Consider the following 25,174-nt stretch of genomic DNA (forward strand, 5'->3'; position numbering starts at 1 on the left):
CACTGTACAGAGTACTAGCTTGAGCTGCTTGTTTGCTTTAGGTTGTGGTTTTCAGTCATCTGTAAAACAAAAAAACACTGGGCAGTTCTGTAATCAATGAGAACTAATGAAATTTCAGTTGCAGTAACTTCTTAAAAGGGAAATGGTGTGGGTGAGGACAAGATGGCAAATACATTGCAATGCTGTTACATTAATCAGTGCTGAAGCTCTCTTTGACTATGTATTTGGTAATAATAGTTGCTCTGTCTCAAAAGCAAATACCAGGGCAAGAGTTTGGTGAAAGAATTAACTGAATGTGGAAAATCTTACAGGAGGAAAAATTGGAAAAAAAAAAATCAGAAGATAAGAAAAATGGTGAACCATCCACACAAAATATTGAAAAATACAGGGCAGATAGTTAATTGCCTTTTCTTGTAATACAGCAGTCTGTAGAGAAGTTTGACATTTGGGTGTATAACCTGAGTGACCTCAGATGCAAAGATGATACTTGACTTTTTAAATTTTGTTTTTATTTTCTCCTTCCAAAGGGCAATATCAGCAGGTAAATGTTCCTGAAGATCAAGCAGACAAGTTGCTCCTTGCAAGCTGGGGTCTTCCCAAAGCAGTTCTGGAGAAATACCACAGTCTGGGAGTAGTGCAGATGTTTGAATGGCAAGCAGAATGCCTGATGCTTGGACAAGTTCTGGAAGGGAAGAACCTTGTTTACTCAGGTATGCAAACATCTGACAAAACCAGTCCCCCCCTAACTTTTCCACTGCCATTTACAAGGACTTACTGGTGCTGAGGCATTTGGATCTGACAGGTAGAAAGGTTAGGATCGTCTTCTGGAGACATCTTAAGATCTGTCCCATTTCTGTACCTCATACTTGACTTAATGATCTCCTTTCCAGATGTGAGGAGAGACTTTTTGCCCCATTTTCTCTATTGAAGTTCCTTTAGAAGTTGATGATGATGACTCTTTTTTATTACAGACTGTCAACTAGGAACTGAATGATAACAACAATTGAAGATATACATACTTCTGAGAATGTTATTTGCTTTTTTTTTTCCAGTCCATTTATTGTTTTTCATCACGTATTGTGTGTGGGGTGTGTGTGCAGAAGGGAAAGTACTGCAAAAGGAGAAGGAGGACTGGTGGACTAGAAATCTGTAGGAAATGACAGTTGGTTGTCTACCCTTTGTGGGAAAAAGGTTCTAGAGCAGCACTGAGAGAATGAAGAACTTGGAAGAGAGGCGGCTGATTTTAGTCTTCTTGACTCTTTATAGGGGTGACTGCAAATGTGGTTGTGGGTGAGAGACATCAACTGAAGAGTCCCACCCCAAGTTTTCCAGTAACTGCTTTCTATGCTAGATTTGTAATGTTTGTTCTTTGAATTTATTTTTTAAACTTTAAAAATTAATTAAACCCGCCCCCCTTTTTATTTTTCAAGCTCCCACCAGTGCTGGAAAGACTCTGGTCGCAGAGTTGCTTATTTTGAAGCGAGTCCTGGAGACTTGTAAGAAAGCTCTTCTCATCCTTCCCTTTGTCTCTGTGGCCAAGGAGAAGAAATGTTACCTGCAGGTAAGTAGCATTCAAGGAGAGTGAATTTATGGGTAACAGTTGTTGGGTCACGTTTTTTACACAGAAATGCAAAAGCATGGATTTTGGGGGGAAAAATTGCTGAGCTTTTTCAAAAAGAAGTCGTAGATAATTTAAAATTTGCTTTAAGGTGGAGATAAAAAAATGAAGTTTTTAGCCAAAAAGGTAAACTTGGAAAAATTTTACGGAGTCAATTAAAACATTTTACTTCAGCTTTGACGTTTAAAACATTGTTACTTGCATTTATTCACCAAGCTGATAATATATACAATTTAAACGAAATTTCTAATGAAAGATCATGTTAGGAAAAGTACAAAGGGAAGGTGTAGATGCTATCCTAAGGATAAAAGTATATTTTAGCTTTCCTTGGTGCATTCCACCACAATTTTGTGCATTTGATTTCACTTTGACTTTGCTAATTTTTTTTTCTGCCAGAATATGGTTTCCTTGCCCCAGCTATTTAAAAAAAAATACAGTGGGAACACTCTTCAAGACATAAATATTTTTTCTTGAAAGACTTCCATATCAAACATTGTTGCCAGTAGGTAGTGACAATGACTAAAACCAAATCCAAACCCAGCAGGCATTTTTGTTACAGTTTCTACCAGTTAAGACAGTTTGCTGGTTCATTAACTGAGATGGTAGCTTAACTTTACAAATTGCTAGGAAATCCTACAAACTAAGTGCAAAAGCTACTTTGAAGTGCTTGATAATGGAGACATGTTTTTGCTTTAATCTTGTAAAACTGGAGGACTATCAGTGCTCTGCTCTGTTACTCCTGGCAAGAGGTTTGGCCATAGCTGCACGTACTTGAAATCAAAGGGTGACCTACCTGTGAGGTGCAAATATTTGTATCTTTTGTTAATGCTGTGTGGGATATGTGAAAGAGAAGAAGTTACTGTTTCTTGGCTTTCAATGTGAGATGTGTCATCACTGTGTTTGGAGTTCCATTTTGGCTTTTGCCCAGGATTTCTCAAGAGGAAGGTGTCTTTTTACATAAGCCTTTTTTACTGATATTATAAACTGTTGCACGGTGTGTTCCCTAACATTTTTGATATTAGATCTTCTTATACATAGCAGGGTTCCTCATCCTTTACTCAGTTATGTACACTGTCTTGCAACGTGTACTCTGTGGCTTCTGCTTGGGAAATAAAAAATGACAGTGGGGGAAAAGAAATGTCACTGGCTGATATATGGCTTTAATCTGATTAGCTGGCATTAAAAGTACTAGAAATTGTAGATTTCTAGTAGAAATCTACACCTGTAGAGTGCAGGCTTTTATGTGATTCCAGCAGGCATTGGCCAGAAGTTCAGAGTTGTAACCTTGGCATGATGTTCTTTATCCTTGGAAAACAGGCCCTCTTCCAGGAGGTGGATGTGAGAGTTGAAGGCTACATAGGAAGCATGGCTCCTGCTGGACGTTTCTCTGCTCTGGATGTTGCTGTCTGCACCATTGAGAAAGCCAATGGACTAATCAATAGGCTCATAGAAGAAAACAAAATGGACTCATTGGGTAAAATGCTACAGCTTGACCATTGTGGGGTTTACATATTCTGAGTACATGTGAAATCATAAGACACTTCAAATCTTCTGAGTTCTGTATGTGACACACATACCATATAGGAATATGCAGCAATTTTCTTCTTCCAGAGACCCTCTCATTTGGATTTAGGAGGACAGGGAGCACTGTTCCATGTAGCTCAGCAGCTGGGATAGGAGGTACAAGCTGCAGGATTTAGTTTGTCTCAAATGGATGGCAAGCTGCATTTAACAATAATTCCCATTGCTGGGAACTGTTCTCTAATTAATAAAACTAAATTAAAGTTCTGAGATATGTTTGAGGTCAGGAATGTGTTATGTTCGTTTGTTTTAGACAGAGATTGTGGAATCTAAGATCTATCTTCGTTTAGCTTGAGGAAGAGAAGGAATTACATTCTGTGCTCATCTGGATCCAGATAAGCAGAATGAATACATAGTGCTCCTCTGGGTAGGCATTTTGACTGGGAGGGCTGTTCCATTAATTTCTGTCTTGTTTGCTCAAAAACCCTCTGTCCTTGTAACAGTGGCCCTGATGGCCACTAGATAATGAAAGTATTCATTAAGTACTGGGAATAAGATAAAAGCTGAAGAAGCCCAATGTTTCCAAGTACACTTGAGAGAGATGTGCTTTCTTAATCCAATCAAAAGTTTGTTATTCTCTTTTTTTCTCTGCTCCAGAAAGCTATACCCAGTTATGTTTTATACAGCAATCCTTCCCATCTTCACTCTGTCCTGTAACATAGTTGGGTGCTATTTTAAGGATATAAAAATAGATGAGGATCAAACTGCTCTGAGACCTCCACCTTTGAAACTGCTGTTCTGTGTGCATCTGGTATCATAATATTCTGCTGCATTGTGTACCAGAAGAGCTTTTTAGAGAGAAAATGGGAAATAAATCCTTGTAGTTTTTTTCAGAGCGTGAGATCATGGGATAACACATTCACACCTGGATCTATAGGGGCTGAATCACCATGAATGCTTTAGAGACTGCCAGTGGGCTGGAAGATGAGTGGGTGACTGTTGTGCAGCATTTTAAACTCATTCAAATGAAGGCTCCTGCAGTCCAGCTCGATTCTTGAATGTATGTCTTCATCCCTTCACTTGGAAGAAAACCTGTTATTTATTTCAATATACGGCTACTTTGTTTAAGGTTGTTTTGCTTATTTAAACTGGGGTTAGTGTGATCCTGTGTCACCACACTGTACAAGTTGTACTGTCACCACAAGGCAGACAGTGGGGTCGGGATAAGCAACTTTCTGTTGGCTTGTGTGCCTTGGAAGCCTACTCAGAATATTAAAATGTATTGCTTAATGATATTATCTTTCAGAATCTATAGATACACCAAATCCCTCTGGTTGGAACCTCCATTTCATCCCATGTTGTTGCCCTTTCAAAGATTAATGTACTTGAGAGGAGTCATTTAAATATAAGCAGCCAAATGACTACAAGATTTGAGTTTGAAGTTGTGTTCTCAATACCAATTCCTCCTTAAGGCACAATGTTTTTCCTTCACCATTTGAAAATACTCTGCTGCAAACCTCCATTTCCCTTAAGCCCCAGTATGACCGTGTAACAGAAATAAGGGCAAAATGGTTTTTTTTTTCTTTATATGCTTCTCTGTCTTTAATTTTAAAATTAATTTTGATTTTAAAAAGTCATTGTTATGTAGGAAATGGACAAGTTTTCTATTTGGAAGTAAATTTTCATAAAAGCTGTAAAATATGGGTATGAACTGAAAATGCCAGTTTAGCTGTCACCCAAAGGAAGCTTGTCTGAAACTGCAAGATTGTACCTTGTCTTCTAATTAATTCTAAATTTAGACCAGTTTGTAACAAGGGTGTTTTATCTTTTGAGATGAGTTATTGGGAGATGACTGCAATCCTGGCTGGATTCCATCTCAAGCTTGAGCTGTTCCTTTCGTTGATGTCAACCCCATGCTGATAGCTCACGTTGCCTTTGGAAATCGTTGAGAGAAACTCAAATCCTCTGCCTGCCAGAGCTCTCTTTGCTGTATGAAGCAGTTAAAAGCAATGTTGTGTTGCTTATTATTATATAACATGTCAGTTTAGAACATCCAGGTACACAGGAGATGATGTTCCTCTTGTTCAGCCTCTTGACACTGATGCTAAAGAAATTTTTAGGAAAATGATTAGAGAAGAATCTTCTGCTTTCTCAGTGTGTCAGCTGGGAATGGATTTGTAATGTGCTGTTGTGATATTTGTTTCTTAATTTAAACTTGAAATTAAAATGTTACTAGTTGAATTATATTTAAAAAAACCAAGTCCTTCCTGCTTTTCATTCAGAACTTTTTAGTTTTAAACAGGATGGGGAATTAAAATAACCTAGTTATTCTACAGTAAACATGTCTGGTAGCTCTCAGGTAGTTTTTAATAGGTTTTTTCAGCTGTCTTCTAGGGATACACCTAATTTGCAGACAGAAATAGCAGACTGAGTCTAGCCTTATTTTCAATACTTATGTGGTATGATGAAGGTTTGAAGTGACTTGCATGGATTTTACTTTGGTAGGTATCTGATTCAACTGTCCTGTCTGAGCTCTGGAAGAATTCAGGCAGATTGATGTATGGGGAAGCAGGAAGAAGCTTTTTCTGGTAGCTGAACAAATATGTATTTGGTGACCAATGAATTGCTGTTATTTACAAGCAAGCACAGAATAGAGGAAGTACAGGATGACAGAGGAGCTGGATGGGTGGGAGTTTGTAAAAGAGGCTGATGAAGCAGTGCAAAACTCTTTTCTAACTTAAGTGGCTTGAAAGAGAAGGAGGGAGAAAACAGACGGAGAGAGAAGGAACATATGTAGGAAGGAGAGAAAAAAAAAGAAGGAAAAATAGCATTGAGACAGATAATGTAAGGTCACATTTGCCCTTAAGCTCCTGCTATTTTAGCTGTACCAGAAAGATATTACATAGCTGCACCAGGGAGGAAAAAAAATTCCACAGCAGCAGAGCTAATGGAGTGTGGTGCCCTCTGTGCCCTGCTTTTTTTGTTTAACCTTCCTTTATCCTACTCCATATCTCTGGAACCCTGTTAGCTGGTTAGAAATACAACATACTGCTGCTGGGATGTGTGCAGGAGGTGCACTGGGTCCCTGAGCAGTAGTGGCTCTGTGTTTTCTCCTCAGGGAACGCTCTAGTCTGGTCTGTTGTCTCCAGCTGCTGATATTCAGAAGCCTTTTTAGACATTAGTCTTTTAGATATTTCTACACACCTTAAAAATTTGATGGAGGTGGTTAATAGATTAAAATGTCATTTGCAGGAGGTAGGAGGGCAACAAAGCTGTCACATAAGGATTTTTTTTCATTAGAAAGCCAAAGTTAAATAGTAGAGCTTGTTCAGGTTTGGTTAACGAAGAGCAATTCAATTCAATAGGAAGCAGACTCTGCCAGTGTAATTACATCTGCTCTTGTTTTTTTTTCTGACACAACTACATTAGTAAAAAATGATGTTTTTAACTAAGACAGTGATGTCAACAAATTTTTTTACTAGCTCATTTGGATGATGGAATTTTCCTTTCCAGATACTCTGAAGCCTGAGGGTTTTTACTTGCAAGGAGGTTACAGTATAGATGCTGCAATACTGTTTTATGTGGTGTCTAGACTAACACCTCAACCTATTTATTTTTATTTTTTAAAAATTGATTGTGTGTGTGTATGTGCAGTTGTGGTAGGTGTGAAATGTCATGACATCTGTCATGATTTGTCTCTCTCAGTGACAGAAGGAAGCCATGGTGGTGTTGGTAAGCATAGATGGATTTGTGAATTTAAGTTTCAGTTCACGTGGAATGGCAAAAGATTGAGGCTATTTGCTCTTAGTTTGGAGGTTTGTCAGGTATGATCTGAGTGCTTTTCTTTATCAGGAGTGGTGGTTGTGGATGAGTTGCACATGCTGGGAGACTCTCATCGAGGATATCTGCTGGAACTCCTCCTGACCAAAGTGAGATATGTTACAGAGAAGGTAGCAAAAAGGTGAGTAGACTGAGATGTTTGTCTTTTAATGCTAAATAATTGATGATTCCAAATATTTGTTCTCTGTGTGAATGGAAACTTGGGTTAGCTCCAAGGTTTTTATGAGAGCGATGACCTAGACTATTTTGTTTATTAAGATCTCATCACAGCACTTTTCAGGAGCCTGCCATTGTAGTTAAACCCTCTTTTCCACATGGTTTTCCGTTTGTGTGCTACCATGGGATTTATCCTCTCAGGAAAAGAAGTAAGGCTGAAGCTTTAATTTACTTCTTTAGTCTATTCTTTTTTTTTTTAACTTTGGATTTTTTAAAAACAGTTTTGCCCTGCCTAATTTTTCAGTGCTTCATGGAGTGGTGTAATTATCCTGCTGGAATGCTCTGGTGTGATGGAAGAGTGGGCAGGCTGTTAACTTGTGCATGGTGAATTGATCAGAAGGCTTAGAGGATATGTCAGCAGTGTGCTTAGTTAGCACTGCTCAGGGTGAGCTCTGCTTTTGCTTATAACATGTGATAGCCTAGTGGTTGCATGCTTTCTTGCCTTTAGCAGAATTGATTTGACTCTGGGGAATAGATAAGATGTTTGAGAAGACCTCTAGAAGCTTTTAAGAATTCAGTATCTAGATCCTCAGCACTAAACTTCCAGCTGCTCCATGGTGCCCAAACACAGAAAAAAGGAAATGGAGGAGGTGGTGTAACCTTCTTAATCTTTATTGATGGTGCTGAGAGAAGAGTCAAAAGCAACTGTTTCATTAGCACAGAAAGTCAGATTTTGTCAGTTTTCTCTGCTGCTTCTTGTCTTGTGAATGGTACCAGTGCTGGGCTAAGCACAGACCATCTATTTAGTTCTGGGGTTGCTGCCATTTGTACACTGTCTCTCCACTGGACATTTCACCCAGTATTTCCCATCATGATTTCCAGGAGCAAGCAGTGTTCTTGGTCTAATCACATCTGACTTCTCATATTCTCCCTATCAATCCTGGAAGCCAGTACACTTTGGAGCAGCGTGAGTGACTTTGCCACTCCTTTTCCCTTGGTTTATCAGGTAGCTGCAGCACAGGTGCAGGCTCACCCTCTGCTTTACTCCCTTGCATGGAGGAAGCAGGAAGGAGAAAACACTTGCCAGGGGAAAAAAGTACAGGTGCATCAAGGAATGTTCCTGGGAAGACACAGTGTTTCAGCCTTCACCATGCAGGCATGCTAGGGCCCAGATTCTCTATCTCTCTGTCAGGATCAAGGTGACAGGGGTACCCTGTACCACTTCCTGACATGAAGGAAGTGGCTGCTAATTTTATTTTGGAATCCACTGGATTCCTGGAGCTGAAGACCACATTTTCTCTCAAATGTCCTTCTAAGTCTGGGTTTTGGTTTTTTTTTTTTTTCCTCTCTGTTATTTAATGAACTTATACAAAGTCTTTAAACACTGTCCAGTCTGGCCAGTTATCAGAATGATCAGTGCCTGTCCCACTGAAGTACAAGCTGTGTCTTCACAGCAAGAAAATGTTCTCAGATGGCCATTGCCTGTGTGGGTGTCCATGCTTTTCCACGAGGCTTTTCAAGATGCAGGCAAAATTCTGCAGCAGATTTTTCTCCTCCTTAGTCACGTAATGTGCTGTAGAGCTAGAACTTCTTTAATCCTTGGAGGTGAATAGTTGCCTTAGGGAGAAAAAGGTCTAAAGTTCCTCTAGGGACAAAAATCAGTAACCTTGATGGTGAAGCTGTACCAGCAAATGCTTAAAGAGCTTGGATAACAGAGAGTCTGCCTCTCCTCAGCTTCCTTATTTCTGTCTCATCAGTGACTGGCCTTTTAATACTACAGATTCTGGGCAATCTTGTTTTCTCTGTCTTGTCTTTGCCAGGATTACCAGGGTCTTCTAAGAAGATTCAGGTTATTTCTGAGCTCACAGTGATTTGTCAGACCTTTCTATTTTTTAGAGTCTCAATTTGTGGCTCAGTGCTATGCAAATGAGTACTTTTCAAACACAAGCTTAGAAGCATAAAAAAACCTATTGTGTGGATGTGAAAGCCTGAATTAGAATCTAAATTTGGGTATCTAAAATAACAGTTTATGTTGTCAGGTTTGTTAGGAGTCCATTACTTCTCACTGTCTTTAGTGAAAGCTGTTGTTCAGCATTTTAGGAACAGAAGCTACTTACTTCTTTGCTGTTCTTAGGGCTTTGGTTCCCAGATCTAGGAAGATGTTGGTCTAATATTATTTGTCCTGAAATGGAAACAACTAGAAGTGTTTTAAATGAGGTATTTAAGCTTAGAAAGATAGCAATGGAGATTGAACCATTCCTTTATTTCCATGTTTTTGTTAGTGGCAAGGAACTAGTTGATCTTTGTTTTCAGTCTCTCCAAATATGCAGTCAATATATACCTGTTGGCTACCTAAAAAAGGTAAAGGTTTAGGTTCAAATTAATTAAAAGCTGAATTATCTTGTTATCAGTGCATAACCTGACCTGTTTTTTAAGAGTAGAGTATAGCTTCTTTCTTTGTCAAGAAGTTGAAAAATTAGCTTTGCACTTGAGAGGCTAGAAGGAATTAGATCGAGCAGTTTTTTCTGCATTCCATTTTCCAGAACAGTAGCCTGTGTTGTCACTAACTTTCATTTTCTTTTAACCACTTCCAGACACACAAAGAGCACCAGTCCTGGTTTTGGTGGGATACAGATAGTAGGCATGAGTGCTACCCTCCCTAACCTGGGGCTCCTGGCCTCATGGTTAGATGCAGAGCTCTACTGTACAGATTTCCGCCCTGTGCCCCTCAAGGAGTGGGTGAAAATTGGCAGCAACATATATGACTCCTCCATGAATTTAGTGCGAGAATTCCAGCCCAAGCTGCAACTGAAGGTAACAAAACTCTGAGCAGTGGCTTTGGGATAATGCCTTTGGTAGTGCTAAAGTTAAAAAGACAGCTCCTGGTATGTTTTTAAATTTATTTTTAAATAGATTGCATTCTCAACTTTGTTGTTTACTTCATAGATTCATGCTCAAACTGAGAATAAAATTGGTATTTTTGTCTTCTCCTGACTTAAACAAAAAAAAAACCCCAAAATACAAACTCTGAAGGTATTGAAGATTTTTGAATCTGACTTGAAGACAAAGTTGACTTTGCAGTTAATGTTGTTTCTGAGTACGTAACAGGTATAAAGAGTTTGAGTCTCCCTTTACCCACCACTCTATCTTGTGTCTGGAAATCTACTTCCCTTTCATAAATGCAGGTAAGTATTTCCTGCTTAGGCCAAGGAATTTACGCTCATAATTGGGAGAAAGTATTTGTATTAAAATCTGGTATTGAACCCGCTTATGTTAAACTGGTAAATGATCTAATTCTGACACTGATTAGAAGGCAGATGTCCATTCCAATTCTTCTGAATCTGTTTTCAGTAGTTAGTCCTTTTGCACGCTTGAAAAGGATATGGAAAGTTAGGGGTAACATACTATAATGATTTCAAAGAACCAAATGGGTACAAGTGGGGAATTTGAGCTCTCTACTTATAGGTCCTTTCCTGTGGAGTCTTTGAAGGGTAAATTTTCTCTCCAGTTATTTTAACTGCTTTGTATAATACTGGTGTAGTAGTTGGGCTATATGGGCTGAGTGGCAGCAATATTTTAGAAAGTTTTGCACTCCATTCTTGCTGTGCATAGACATTCTCATGTCAGTAGCATGGTGGAACAGCAGATAAAAAGTATCCTGGAAACAAAAGGAAATGTTTTTCCACTAGAGCATTTGGAAGTTAGTTTTTATGTGGTCATATTGAGAAGGTGATGTTGCATTTGGATATTTTTGAGACAGTTGCTTTGGATAGTTACTAAATTAAGCAAGCGAAAGAACTAAACTATGCTTATGACTCAACGGCTTATTTTATAGGACTCAGGGTTCTTGGGCTTAAAATCTGTCACTGGACTTTCAGACTTCTGTGCCTCAGACTGGACCAATAAAAGGGAGCTTGATGGCTTCACCATTTCAGCTGAATTTGGCTGATTCCTTGTGGAGAAGTTCCTGACATTGCTCCACTGTCTTCATTTGCATTTTAGTTCTTTTTATTTCTTGCTGTACGCCTACATTTTTCTCTTCCTCCTTTGGCCTGCTTGCTACAAGAGAATCTGGCATAGCCAAGCATAACAGATCAATTGCAGGGACTCTCTTAAGATCTTAAAATCAAAAAAGCAAGCTGTAAACAGCAGGTTTTTGCATGAGCTTCTGTGTAAGTATTCCTAAAAGCCTTCCACTGTGGTCTGAACACCTGCAGTCTTTGGTCAGCACTGCTTGCTGAGTGCTTCTTACTGGGGATGCTTAGACTGCTACCTGTCACGCTTTTAGTTCAGACATCCAAGTTAACAAATGTTCCCTAGTTTAAGTAGAGGGGTTTTCCTTCAGGGCTCTTCCCTACTGGTGTTACCCATGATGTGGAGGTTGCAGTGATTTATTTGTGCACTGTGTGACCTTCATTCAGAAAAAGATTTCTGAAAGCAAGATGAAAAACATTGTATTCATGGGTAGGTCTAGAACTGCCCTCAACAATGTGGTCATACTAGTGCTTGGACTTCATAAAGCAAGACAGAAACTAAGAACAGTCATCCATGTTCTATGTTTGCTTCTCTTTCTGACTGGAAGTAGATTACCTACTGGGATACAGAGGGACAGCATTTACAGACCTCATTCAATCTGAGAGTGCACTGAAAATATTTTATCTCAATTCAGGGAGACGAAGACCATATTGTGAGCCTGTGTTATGAGACTGTTTGTGGTGGCCATTCAGTCCTGCTCTTCTGTCCATCCAAGAACTGGTGTGAGAATCTGGCAGACATCATTGCCAGGGAGTTCTATGGTTTGCAGCAAACTGAGAGTAAGAGAAAAGTACTTAATAGAAGACTACTGTATACACAGTGCCTTTAATGAAAATTGCTTTTAGTAGGAACTATAAAAATATTTTCTTTCTCAAGGTTCTGCAAAAAATTCAGCCATTGCTCCAGTTGATGTGAACAGAGAAGGGATTGATGAGGTCCTGGATCAGTTAAAGCGTTCGATTTCAGGCCTGGACTCGGTGCTCCAGCGCACTTTGCCATGGGGAGTGGCATTTCATCATGCAGGTATTCCTGAATATCTTGGTCTTGAATTCAGTAATGGTTAAGTCATATGGGTGCTTTTTACTGCAGGTATCAGCAATTTATCAGTTGCTTTTTTAAGCATTTTGTAGCTTATGATTAAATAAGCTTTAAGAATCTCACAGTTACAGGCAAATTTGAAATTCTTTTTTTTGTGGCTGAAGACTTTCATTCACAAATTGTTTTGCTACATCTTCTCTGTGTTGTGTTGGTGTCCTAAGGTGACATTATGATGCTTGTATCCCCAGTCATCTGTTCTGTTTATGCTGGATATTATGTTCTGTGCCTTCAAGACTGGCTCTGAAAAGCGAGGTTTTGTTTTGTTATCAGCCTGCTCACTCCTGCACAGTCGGTGGGACACAGAGATGGGGCAGTACATACTGCTGCTTTTGCTTTTTGCTTTTGCTTTTGCTTTTGCTTTTGCTCCTGCTTTTGCTCTTGCTTTTGCTCTTGCTTTTGCTTGTTAGTTAGTTTAGCTAGGCAGTAGAAATTTTTCCTTGGACTGTCTTTCTTTCCCTTTTCTTGGAAGCATTCAAACCTGCTCCAGACTGGGACCTGGGAAACACCAAGATTTTGCGCTTTGTGGCCTACAGCAGCTATCCCCAGGGACTGATAACAGAGCAACCACTCCCAGGAAAGACTTTCTGAATTTGTCATCTTTTTCAGAGAGGTGAAGGAGTGTTGTCATCCAGTATTGTTCAGTTTGTGTGCTGGGGGGTGTTTTGCCTGTTAAATAAACAGGTTCTTTCCTCTTCTCTCTGAGGAATCCTTCCTGAACTGGTTGGGTGGAGGGGCCATGGGGTTTGCTTTCTGGAGGGGCCTCCTTTAGAGGTTTTCTCCCAAATTTTACCTAAACCAGGACAGTTGGATAACAGCAACTTCTGGAATACAACTTGCCTGGTCCTTTCTTTGTGAAATGGCTGAAAACTTAACTGATTTGCAGCTCCAGCATTTTCAAGTTGTTCCTAAATCTGCCAGAGTATTTCAGAGCAATTTTCCTCAGCTTAATATTGAAATAAATCAGTAAATAGAGGCAGTGTAACAATAAAAATAAAAACGAAAGGAGCATGTGTTGTGAACACTTCTGCTTGGACTTTTTATTTTTTGCTTAGGTAGGTAATAAAGCATGTCACCGGTTGATTCACTGAGAAAAAAGACTGACTGGGAGAGAAAACAGTAGCTATGGCATTGATTATGTAGGAGGAATAATTCCAAATGCTTATAGAATCTGTATTTCTTGCAAAATTGGCCTGAAGCCCTGAAGATAATGTAGAAAGATACATACTAGACCTGTAATGGAAATAATGAAGAAGGAGTCCAGGGTCAGGATGGCAGACAAGTAAATCCTAGTTCCCTACAGTTTTCTCATTTTTTATTTTATTTCTTTATGTATTTACTTATAGTGCTTGTAAATATGCAGTACGTAGTTAATCTTGCCACAAGGTGTATAAGCACCTTAGAAAAGCTAGTATATCACTGTCAGTTGAATAATAAAAACTTAAGGGTGAAATTTCGCTTCACTTACCGGTCAGAAGTTAAATAAGGTAGTGTTTCAAGCCTGGTTCCTAGCACTGACTGGTGAATGTTCATCAAGTCTGTTCTTCCCTTGCTGGACAGCAACATTTTCAGCTCTTACATTCAGTCTCACCATCACAAGGGTCACTAAAAGCCACGTCTCCCCAGGTCTGACTTTTGACGAGCGGGACATCATTGAGGGAGCCTTTCGGCAGGGCCTGATCCGAGTCCTGGCCGCCACCTCCACGCTGTCGTCGGGAGTGAACCTGCCCGCGCGCCGCGTCATCATCCGCACCCCCACCTTCGGTGGCAGGCTGCTGGACATCCTCACCTACAAGCAGATGGCTGGAAGAGCTGGCAGGAAAGGGGTAGACACAGAGGGTAAGCAGAGTCTGTATTGACATTCTGTCGGAGCAATGTTAACCTGATTAAATCCAGGGCAGTACTTGGCAATTAGGGACTAATCATGATGAATTCCTTCGGTATGCTGTATGATTAGGTTAATCAAGATGAATTTGTTTGGTATTAATTTGTTTGGTATTAATGGAGTAAAAGTTGCAATTCCCAGGGGGTTGTTTTCACTGCCTGAGACTGACTTTGGTATTTATATGTCAGTTACTTCAGGAACAGGCTATTTTTGCCTTTGAATTATTGTTAGCTTCTAAGGCTGTGTTGTTCACTTGCCTTAATTCTGTGATCCATGATCAGTTGACTAAAATGTTTAGCGTTGCAGTGAGAAAATTTGCAGTAAACTCTCATTGGATGGGCCTAAAATATAAGAAACACGTATAAAGTCTACAACCCTAATTTGACAAGCTTCTGTTGTCTGAAATTATGATTTAGATTTATTAAACTTAACCATCAATTTTATGGATCTTGAAAGTAGTAATGAGATAGAGACAGGGAAATACGAATAGTAGTTCACAGATAATATGGCACCTTCTTGCATACAGTGGCACTGATTGATGCTCAACAAAAATATCCTGCCTGTTATTTTAATTTGCAATGGAAATTTATCTTTGTCGATAATTGCAAAAAGCCACATTATGCACATATAAACACAGCAGAAAAGAAGAAGTTCAACAGATGCGGGAAGTGGGATTTGCCCTCCTGATTGTTTGATTGGTGCTTGCTGGAGCCCTATGTAAGCAGACTGTTCTTACATTTAGCTTTCTATTTTTGCCTGAGTAGCATAGCAACAGAGCATTTTGCGACCTATATCTCTGCGAGCTCTCCCTGTGCGTTCAAGGAAAGGGCAGCTGCAGGCTGGATTTTGAAATTTTCCAGACTTTCTCATTTGACTGTAGCAGGCAGGTGTAAAATTACATTATTCCTTGAAGTTTCTTCTTTTTCTCCTTCAAGTTACAATAATTAGTACCCTTTTTGACAGTTCTGATGTGACAGTTCTGATGTGTAAGCAGTTGATTTTATGCTGATGAGCTTCATGAATGTACCATTTTTTTTCCACTCCACAGAGTCTTTTGGATGAGAACATAAAGCTATGTTGCCAGCTGCTACTCTGTCACAGAGTAGGGAGACTGGAGGACAGCAACTTCAGCTGGAAAAAGTGCCTTATGTGGATATGAAATTTAGCTGACAGACAAAAAGATAAATGCTGTTGGGTTGAATTCCTCCTCCACTCCCAACATTGTAGTTTTGGATTGTCTTACATTTTGGTTTTTTAATTTATTCTTCTTGATTTGATGGAAACTTAAAAATATAATTTTGGCAAGTGAAATGTGTTTCTTTTTGCATTCGTCAAAACTACCATTTTCCCAAGGAGAAATAGGTAAAGCTGAACAAAACCTAGAATTTAGTAGGGCCTTTGTTGGTTTTAATGGAGTTTTTTATGCCTGGATATCCAGAGTCTTCTGGTGTTTGTCTAGTCTGATGCTAACCTGGACCTCCCCTAGTGTCTGAAATGCACAATAATGAATATTGGAACTGCTCAGTTCCTTTTTTTTAAAATTTATTTTTACTAGATTGCAATTATTAGCTTTGAATTATCAGTGGCATCTTGGGGAAGTATCCCCCAAGTCTTGTAATACTGTCAGATAATGTAGAGCTAAGTGGATCCAACTTCTGGTAGATTTTCTTTTAGATACATCACTCTGAAAGAGTCAAAGGGAAGTCTTCAGAGGAAATTTCAGGTCACATCAGAACCCAAATACAAAATGAAGAGATGTTCTTTATTGCTAAAATAAAATAAGCTTTTCTTTCACAAAACAATGCTTTACAGGCAGTTTATCTTACCTACTCCCCAGTTCTGTCAAAAGTACGTGATCAACTGATACCAACATTTCACCTGGCAGGATTAAAAAACCAGAAGACACATCCTCTGAACATCATTTCATTCTGTAGTTAATATATGTAATTAAGTTTAAGCTGTATTTCCTTACTCGCCTACACTGCATTTATTTATTCTGTTCATTAAATTTAAGTGCAGTTGTGTTTTCATTGCGTTTGGATTTGCTAATTACCGTAGCATTTCCACAGCTACAGTTTTATCCTAAGTTAACATTCCTAGGATCATACTAAGATACCCACTACCAATATAACCTTGTGTCCAGACTACCTGCATTTAAATCTTAACAACTTGTCATAAATCTGTAATGATATTTAATGTACAGCTAATCCAAAACTAGTGTTCTCCTCTTAGTCAAAGGCAAATGTGTCCTACCCATAATTCATTTATCCGGTGCCAGGTGGCAAAGCTTGCAGCTAGCTAAGGTCTTCAGTGATCCAGTTTCTCCCTAATAGCTTTGTGGAAAAAATATCCTTTATGTGACCACTGTGTTTTCCATGGTTAAGCTGTACTGATACGTGGAAAAACTCCACAGCTGGTAGCAGTTGTAAAGTAGGTGTGTATTTCTTCAGCGCTGAGGCGAGTGGGAGATAACTCCTCCAAAGAACGCAGGCTTTCTGAAGAACTTAACCCTCTCTTTATTCCCTGAAAGGTTACATGTGTGGCAAGTTTTGCAGTTCACCATGCATATTCATTTCCTAGCCCTGCCCAGCCCTGCTTGGCATTATGATTAGCTTATCAGTCCTTCTGTGCTTGTGCAGTGCCCTGGTGGTTGTCTGGTGGTCGCACGGGAGGAAGCAAACGAGCTTTGCAACGTCTTCCTCAGGGGTGGACTTCTCACCTTGTCTCCTTGTGCCTGCTCCCTGGTCTCTTCGTCGCTGTTCAAACCACAAGGCTGGTCTAGGCTTTTTTGGGGGTCTGAGGAGCCTTTCTTATCTCAACAGCCTTGCAAGTCTGGCACTCTTTTCCTCCTGCTTTGGGAAGCAGTTCCTTACCAAAATATCCTTGCATTCTCTCATCTCGTCCTCACAAGCATCCTGTCTTTGCAAGCACAGCAAATGTTAAACAATATACATGATTAAATAGCTATCCTTAATCAATCACCTTTTAATTTCTAACCTCCTTGCCTCAGTACTATGATCTCATTGAATACCCCTTATTTTCATTTTTCTTTTGTGGGATTTTTTTTGTCTCCCACAGAGTTTCAGTAATTAGAGATTAACTGAAATTCTGGCAGAGAATTTTAAGGTAGGATATGTTGAAATATACTTCAGTGGAAACCATGCAGGATACTTACGTGTATGTGTATATAAATGCATATTTGGAAGTTCAGAGAATGTATAGTTACTTAGATCAGTCATTTTGAATTTATGAATTAGTTATTTCTGGAGTGAAAGCTGATTCACTTAATACAGTCAAAATACTGTGCAGCTTTTATGTTTTCTTCTTACTTTTGAAAATTTTTTCAGTTTATTAATGTAATGAAAAAGTCAAATTGATGCCACTGTATATTATAGTTCCAGTCAACTCCAGAACAAGAAGCAAGAGTGGTTCAGCAGCAAAGCAGATGAACAGAGAGGCTGTGGTATCTCCTTAGATGACTTGTCAAGACCCAGACTAGCATAATGTAACTTTGAAGCTGGCTTTGCCTTAGTTCTGATGTACTATGCATCTGTGCAGTTCTTACATAGCAATTCATATGCACTGTTTAAGGTTGCACATTTTTTTCTCTTCTTTTGTTACTCAGCTTGTTTGAAAATACTTACAGTTTTCCATTCTAATATTATGTCCTTGGTGGGCTGTGCGCAGCTGTTATAGTGCTCATATGCAGTACTAAAGTAATTGGTTTTGTATTTGTTTTGTTTTTCTTCACCAATAGGTGAGAGCATTTTAGTCTGCAAGCCCTCAGAGAGATCAAAAGGTGCTGCTCTACTTCAGGGATCTCTCAAGCCTGTTAGCAGCTGTTTGCTCAGAAGAGAAGGGGAAGGTGTTGCTTCTAGCATGAAAAGAGCAATACTTGAGGTATGGGACACTCATGGATTAGAAATGTGCTTGGACCCTTGTAGGATGGTTTCTTCTGTGACACCACCAAATGTTTTCTTGCACTTCTTTTTAATGTGTTTCCTGCTTTGTCGAGCCAGTAATATATTTGGCTCTGCCAGCTTGCTTCAGTATTCAGCATTTTGTCTAGGATGTTTCTCTGCTTACTGCAGATTGGGATGTGAGCACACTCAAAGAAGCTTTGCTATTGTATTTAGATGTACTCAAGCAGCAGGCAGAACTAAGTGTCATTCTTAAACTTTAGGTGTAACCTGACACTGTTAACTGGAAGATGTTTGTAAATTACTGATCCTAGAGGCTTTGTAGGCTGAACTGGGCCATAATGACATTTGTGGAACCTTGTAAGGGCTCGTATTTACCCCCTCAACTTACCTACCTCTTCTGCACAGGAATGACTGAAATTTTGTGAATACATTTTTGGTGAGCAAACAGGGGTGCTACCCAATTTTCTCCCTCCTCTGTAGGGTTTCTACAGGAGTAAAAAGGACCAAAAGGATTTTATTTCACTTAAGTGAGCTTATGTCCTTTCCCAAAGCTGCTTGAACTTAGATACAGGACTCTTTAAATAAAATTTGTTTGCAATACTTTTACTGTCTTTTGAAAACTTTTGTGATTTTTAGAACTCGGTTGTACTTCCATAGATTTTGATTTTAGCATTGGAATTTCTAAATGTATTTTTCTACATGAGAGCTATATAAAAGAAGAGGGTTCCTTTAAAGCAAAACTAAAATTCAAGGTGAACAAAATCACTCTCAATCAGGAAAATAATGGGGGGGTATAGCATTCATATTTATTAAGAGAAACCTTCAGTATGCTAATAGCCTTACAAGAGCTCCACTTTTATGGTTTGCTTTTTGTATTCACAAAATTGCAGTTTGTATTCTAACGTACTTTAATATTTCACAGTGTTGGCTAAGAAAAATGCCTGAGGCTAGTCTCAAATCTAAATTGCTGCTATGTGTATGTTCACTTTCAAAATGAGATTTTGTAAATCATTATTTTCCATAGCTTAGTCCTCTTACTTCTGCCCAAGATGACTGACTTCTTGCCAAGAAAGTCTTTAAAAGTTATCTGTTGCTTTGTCTCATATTCCCCTCTCTGGGAAAATGGTTCTTTAAAACTGAGATGATGGATCACTCTCTTTGATTCTCTGATCTGATGTTCTGTACTGCTGCATCTCTGGCAATGTGAACACATATTTTTCTTCAACAGATCATAGTGGGGGGAGTAGCCAACACTCCAGAGGATGTGCAGACCTATGCCTCTTGCACTCTGCTTGCATCCAGCATGAAAGAAAGCAAGTGGGAAAATGGGAAAGAGCAAGACAAAGCACAGGCTGGACCTATTGAGGCTTGTGTGGCATGGCTGCTGGAAAATGAATTCATTCAGGTTGTGGACTCCGGCAATGATGTGAAAGGTAAAGTTGGTGTTCCTCCCAGTGATTGCAGTTTTGATTTGCTAACTGAGTAGATGCTCAATGTAAATTAATAGTAAGGACTTCTCTGCATTTTTATTTTATTTTAAAGAATTGTGTATCAAGAATATTCTAGCTTTCTGGAAAGTATCTTCATACCTGTTTTAATATATTTTGTATGCATGTGTTCTTGGAAGACACATCACATCACATCACCTGCACATCACCTCTAAGACTGATGCGTCCTAGTCTAAAAATTCCCAAAATATCTTTAAACAAAGCAAACTTTAACCACAGGATTGGTGCATATTAACTGCAGACTGTGATTTTTGTCTTTCTAAAGAGAAAAAGGCTAGTTTAGACATAGGTAAGGCTAAGCCTGTTATTGTTTCCATTTTTCTGTCTTCAGAATGGAGACATACACTATTTCTTATTGAAAAAGCTGCTGTGAAAAGTTAGAAATCTCTCAAATGCAGCACAACCTGAAAATTATTATAAACTTGCACTTAAATGTTTCTCTATGTAATTTTTTTTTTTACAGAAAAGGTTTATCACCCAACACATCTTGGCTCAGCTACTCTTTCATCTTCTCTTTCACCAACTGAAGCCATGGAAATCTTTGCTGACCTGCAGCGAGCTATGAAAAGCTTTGTTCTGGAGAATGATCTGCATATTGTCTATTTGGTATGTTCCTATTCTGTGTCTTGTATTTTCTACTACCAAAACTAAGGGGAGACAGCACAATGCAAAGTTCTTGATGGCTCCATGAACACAGGCTTGGGTTTTTCTGTGCTTTGCTTAGCTTATCCTTCATGAAGAAAAGTTTCTAAATTGAAGGTTCTTCAGAATGAGTGTGCTACCGTAGTGTCTGTTGTGTAGACAAGTGCTGCATGCCATTTAACCACATTGTTGTCACTCTTGACTTACTAAGATTTCAGAACTTAATAAGTTTTGAGCATAAAATAATGGTAGATTTTCTGAGGCACTTGAAATTGATGAAACAAATTGATTTTTGTATGTGTGTTTGGGATCAGCAAGCTTAATTTCATATTACTTTTGGAGGCACAGAAAAATGTTGGGCTTGTGTTATCTATTTTGCCTCCAGAAAGCTTCAGATAGCCACACCACTTTCTTTCTATGGGTGGGCCTTTCTTTGATTCAGTTACAGTGAAATTCATCCCTGATTTAGTTTACTTGCCTGGTGATGCTGCCAGGGCTAAAGGAAGGAGTGTGATAAATCTTATAAGGGAAAAGTGTCCCAGAGTGTGTCAAGATTTATGAGCACATACACTTGAACAGCTAAGCACTGCTATTTAAGACCCTGGGAGAGGAAGCCATGAACTTGTGAAGATTATTGAGGAAACCAGATGGAGTTGCACTGAACAACTTGGGATTCATGGCTGCCAGAGGCCCAACATGCAATCATCAGCTGAAATCTGTCAGTCAGCTTTAGCCTTCTTTAAGAGTAAGGTGTAGTCTCTTTAACAGGATGATAAATCAAAGACAGAATTCGGGAGTCTTTTCTGAAAAGAAAGTTCATTTCAAGAGGAATATGCTCGCAATTACAAAGCTTGTTGAGCTGGGAGACAGGGACAGGCAAGAGTCTGAGGGTACCTGTCTCTGCTTGGTGAATTCAATAACCCAGTTATGGGCTGACACCCATAGATTTTTCTTGGATCTACTGCTGTCCCATACGTACTCATATTTCTGTTTTAGAGGACCACATTATATTTTGTTCTATTTCTGCTAGGTAAAATGAGCTCCTTTTTGTTATGCACCAGTGAATTTTTTTCCTCTTTGCATGTCCAAAACAGGAAAAAAAAGGGTGAAATTTGTTCCTGTTCTGGGGTAGAGGCATTGATGGCATAATGTTTTTTATGCTGTACTTTTTAATTGCAGCAGCTTGTCTAAGGTTATTTTAAATCATACACTGTTGAACAAAATGTTCTTGAGATTCTCTTCTGTTAAGCTACTCTAAAACACTGTCTTGCAAGTCTGTTCATTTTCAAGGCCAAAGGTTTATTTAATTTTGTTGCTTTTTGAGTTTTCTTTTTTAAAGTATTGTTCTTCATGTCTTCCTTATGAGCTACAGGGAGTTTATCTGCTAAAATACTTTTTAATTCTTTTAAGCTTGCATCTTTTACTTGTACAAATAAGAGACTGAATTCCAAGCCCTTGTATTTTAGGGAAGTTGATTAAAACAAATAAGGATTTGCTAGACTAGGAAGATAGTTTTCTTTAAATAAAACAATCCAAATCACAACAAAAGCCCAATAAAAACAAAAGATAAACCCCCATCTTAATTACTTTTGTTCTTCTCAGCAGATGAAGAAGCATGGATGATTTACAACAACATAGACAACTAGTATTCTGTGCCATTTAACATTTGTGCCAAGCAACTCTTAGTTCTTTCAAAATAATTAACATTGCTTTATATTGACAAAGATATGAGGACATTTTGTCTTCTCATAGAGAGACTAACTCTGTGCTGACTAAACATTAACAGAATTGGTTTTATGTCTAAAAAACATAAAAAAGGTCTGGAGGTCTTTTTGTTAGTGTTAATAAAAGTTGAGATTTTTTTGCACTCCAGGTAAATGAAAGCTTCAGCTGGTTCTGGCAAAATCTGTGTCTTTACTGCTTTGTCAGATGCTGTGGCAGTGGGTAATGTGGTTACTCATGGTTTTAAAAGGTTGGTAGATGTCTGTAAATTATCTTAAAAAAACAATAAAATTTTGTTTTCTTAAAGGACATTGAAGATGCAGCTTAAAAATAGTTTAGTAGCTTGGATTTAAAAAATAATCTGACAAAGATTCCAAATGGTTTAATCATTGGAGTACCCATATGAGTCAGTTCTCATCAGTACAAGTATTAAAGAAACTGGATTAGAAGAGCTTTCACTTTCTTCATGGTACACGCCTGTGACTCAGTGCCTTTACGTCGTGTGTGGGATGCTCTAACCACATTCCCTAGGCTGTGGTTTTGTTTGCCCAAAACTGTTTAGTTCTGTTTATTTCTCTGAAACAGTTTTTTGCATTGTGTTATTTTCTTGATAGATCACCCCAGTGTATGAGGAGTGGACCACCATTGACTGGTACCAGTTTTTCTGCTTATGGGAGAAGCTGCCTGCCTCAATGAAACGTGTGGCTGAGCTGGTGGGGATTGAAGAAGGCTTTCTAGCTCGCTCTGTAAAGGGCAAAATCACAGCTAAAACAGAGAAACAGCACAGACAAATGGCCATCCACAAAAGGTAGCCACAGAATGTGGGTGGGAAAGTGCAGAGATCAGAGGCTATAACATTTGTAATGCACAGGCTCTGTGTCTGTTTCCAGGAACTGGCTCTTTTTCTAAGTGAGCTGATAGGTCAGAGGACCTGGTCTGCTCTGGACCAAGAACACAGGTGGCACAAGATGTTTGTGCTGATGTTTTTGGAAGCCATCCTCTCTGTTTCTTTTGTGTGCTATAGTGTAGTGCTGTTCTGTTCTATGTATCACAGCACATTTTGCATGTAATGTGCCCCAGATGACAATTTTGTTTCTTCATGTACTTCATCAACAGGTTTTTTACCAGTCTTGCCCTTCTGGATTTAATCAGCGAGGTTCCTTTACAAGATATGACCAAGAAATATGGCTGTAGTCGTGGTCAGCTTCAGTCCTTGCAGCAATCTGCTGCCACTTATGCAGGCAAGTTGTCTGAGCAAAATACCTCAGTCTTAGGAGTCTTAGGCTAGTCTGTTTTTTTTTTCTTTTGTCCTTCCAGATTTGGGGCTAAAATAGTCTCAGTGTGGTATTAACAGCAAACAGCCTTGTGAAACCACTTATGGATTTATAGCTTAACCTGTGGTTGCCCCTGCTGTGGAACCCCAGAGTGTGCAGTGGGAAGGGGGCCAGCTGAGGGGAATCAGGCAGTGTGCAGCATGCTGAGGTCTGTGGAAATCAGCTGTGTGCTGTGCAGGAACGTAGCTTGTTCAATACTAAGTATGGAAATCAGTGCAAGTCCCTTCTAAAGCTTTGCTCTATGAGGAAAGAATACCTTTCAGCATTGAGTTAAGTTTGGAGCCTCTAAGATGGGACATGGCTTTCTTCTACATGCAAAATTAATTGGCCAGAAGGTATAAGGTTACAGTTTTCAAAACAGAGTGAGTGGCTTCTGGGTAATCAGAAGACAGGAGATCACAGGAGAGATCACAGATCAGCAGATCACAGGAGGTCAGACAGCTGCTACCTTTAGCTTCCCCAAGAAGGCTGTGTGGGAGTAGAAGTAACAGCCCACCAGTGACCGAGATTTTTTTTTTCTGTTGCCTAAATCCTTCATTACTCCATAAGTGGGTTTTCAGTTTTTAAGACAGTTTTAGCTCGACTTGCAAAACCCTCTGTGTGGGCTGCAGCATGAGTCAAAGCCCCAAAATGAAAAGGTCACGCCAACTGATGCAGAGTAGTTTAATTTAATTCTGGTAGTATAAATAACTTTTTTTTTTTTAAAACTTTTTAGTATAAATAACTTTGTAGCAGTTTCATAATTCTGTATTTCCAGTGTTAATAGTTTTCACAGGAGTAATCTGGGAAGTAAAATGAGCTATTGATATGACATAGAGTTAAGGTATATGATAAAAATTGTTTTCTATAATCACTGTAGAATTAGTGAGGGATGCCATGTCTTTCTGTGGTTTTCATTGTCTGTATATGTAATCTGTGAATAAGAAACTGTCTTTTCTGTGCTCTTTTCCCTTTCCCATGCACTGGGGACTGCAGCTGTAACCTGTATCATAGGATTTGCTTCCTCCTATGATGCTCTCAGTAACTAAAATCCTGCAGACCAAAGTCTACTTTTATTGATATCAGCCGTGGGTTTCCTCAAAGATCCATGGCTTCCCTTAATGACTCTCATCACTACTTTTTCCTTTGCCTTTTTTTTTTCCAGTATGATTCTTTCATAGGACTCCTGTTTCAGGATATGCATGTGCTTCAAACTTTCAGTATTAGCATCTTTGAAAAAAACAGTGTCATTCAGAATTTCTGCCTCACTGATTAACTACTTAATTGCAGATTGAGTTCTGCAAGACTAGCTCCTACTCATAGCTGTGATAAACATGAGTTATTTTCTGTAAATATTGGGAAAGTGAGAAATGTAAAGTGAATGCTGATTCAGATTGGGGGGTGGGGAATGAATCCAGCTTAGTAGAACTGGAGCTGGAGTTCAGACATTAATGTAACTTTTGTGTTCCAGGAATGATAACAGTTTTCTGTAATCGACTGGGCTGGCACAACATGGAGTTGTTGCTCTCTCAGTTCCAGAGCCGCCTCACTTTTGGGGTGCAGAGGGAGCTCTGTGACCTGGTGCGAGTGTCTCTGCTGAATGCCCAGCGTGCCAGGACACTTTACAGCGCTGGCTTTGCCACCGTGGCTGATCTCGCTAAGGCCAGTCCCGACGATGTGGCAGCTGCTCTGAAGAACTCAGTACCATTTAAAAGGTGAGAAGTCAGTAAGTCCAGAAGTCAAGTGAAGGAGTTTGTAAGGTGAAGGGTTACAGGATGAAACCTGCAATGAAATGCGGCAACCCTTTGGAACTTTGTGTCAAATATTAGTTAGACATGATAATGACTTGATAACAACTGATCACAGTCATTCTATGATTATTCTGAAATTAATAGAAGCATCTTGTATTTACAGAA

The 25,174-nt window shown here is 39.2% G+C and overlaps 1 protein-coding gene across 1 annotated transcript in view; it reads left to right on the forward strand.

Annotated features, from left to right (window-relative positions):
* The window catches only part of POLQ (DNA polymerase theta), a 52,787-nt gene that overhangs the window by 3,206 nt on the left and 24,407 nt on the right, over positions 1-25,174 (forward strand). Inside the window, exons 3-16 of the mRNA XM_041410795.1 lie at positions 528-710; positions 1,431-1,561; positions 2,936-3,092; positions 6,992-7,100; positions 9,730-9,949; positions 11,805-11,949; positions 12,047-12,193; positions 13,892-14,104; positions 17,908-18,050; positions 19,302-19,511; positions 20,050-20,187; positions 22,560-22,753; positions 23,062-23,186; positions 24,730-24,973. Coding sequence (XP_041266729.1) covers positions 528-710; positions 1,431-1,561; positions 2,936-3,092; positions 6,992-7,100; positions 9,730-9,949; positions 11,805-11,949; positions 12,047-12,193; positions 13,892-14,104; positions 17,908-18,050; positions 19,302-19,511; positions 20,050-20,187; positions 22,560-22,753; positions 23,062-23,186; positions 24,730-24,973 — 2,359 coding nt within the window. The remainder of the gene's footprint in view (positions 1-527; positions 711-1,430; positions 1,562-2,935; positions 3,093-6,991; positions 7,101-9,729; positions 9,950-11,804; positions 11,950-12,046; positions 12,194-13,891; positions 14,105-17,907; positions 18,051-19,301; positions 19,512-20,049; positions 20,188-22,559; positions 22,754-23,061; positions 23,187-24,729; positions 24,974-25,174) is intronic.

This window comes from Onychostruthus taczanowskii, unplaced genomic scaffold (assembly GCF_017590055.1).
Source record: "Onychostruthus taczanowskii isolate IOZ18803 unplaced genomic scaffold, ASM1759005v1 scaffold34, whole genome shotgun sequence".
Classification (NCBI taxonomy): Eukaryota; Metazoa; Chordata; class Aves; order Passeriformes; family Passeridae; genus Onychostruthus; species Onychostruthus taczanowskii.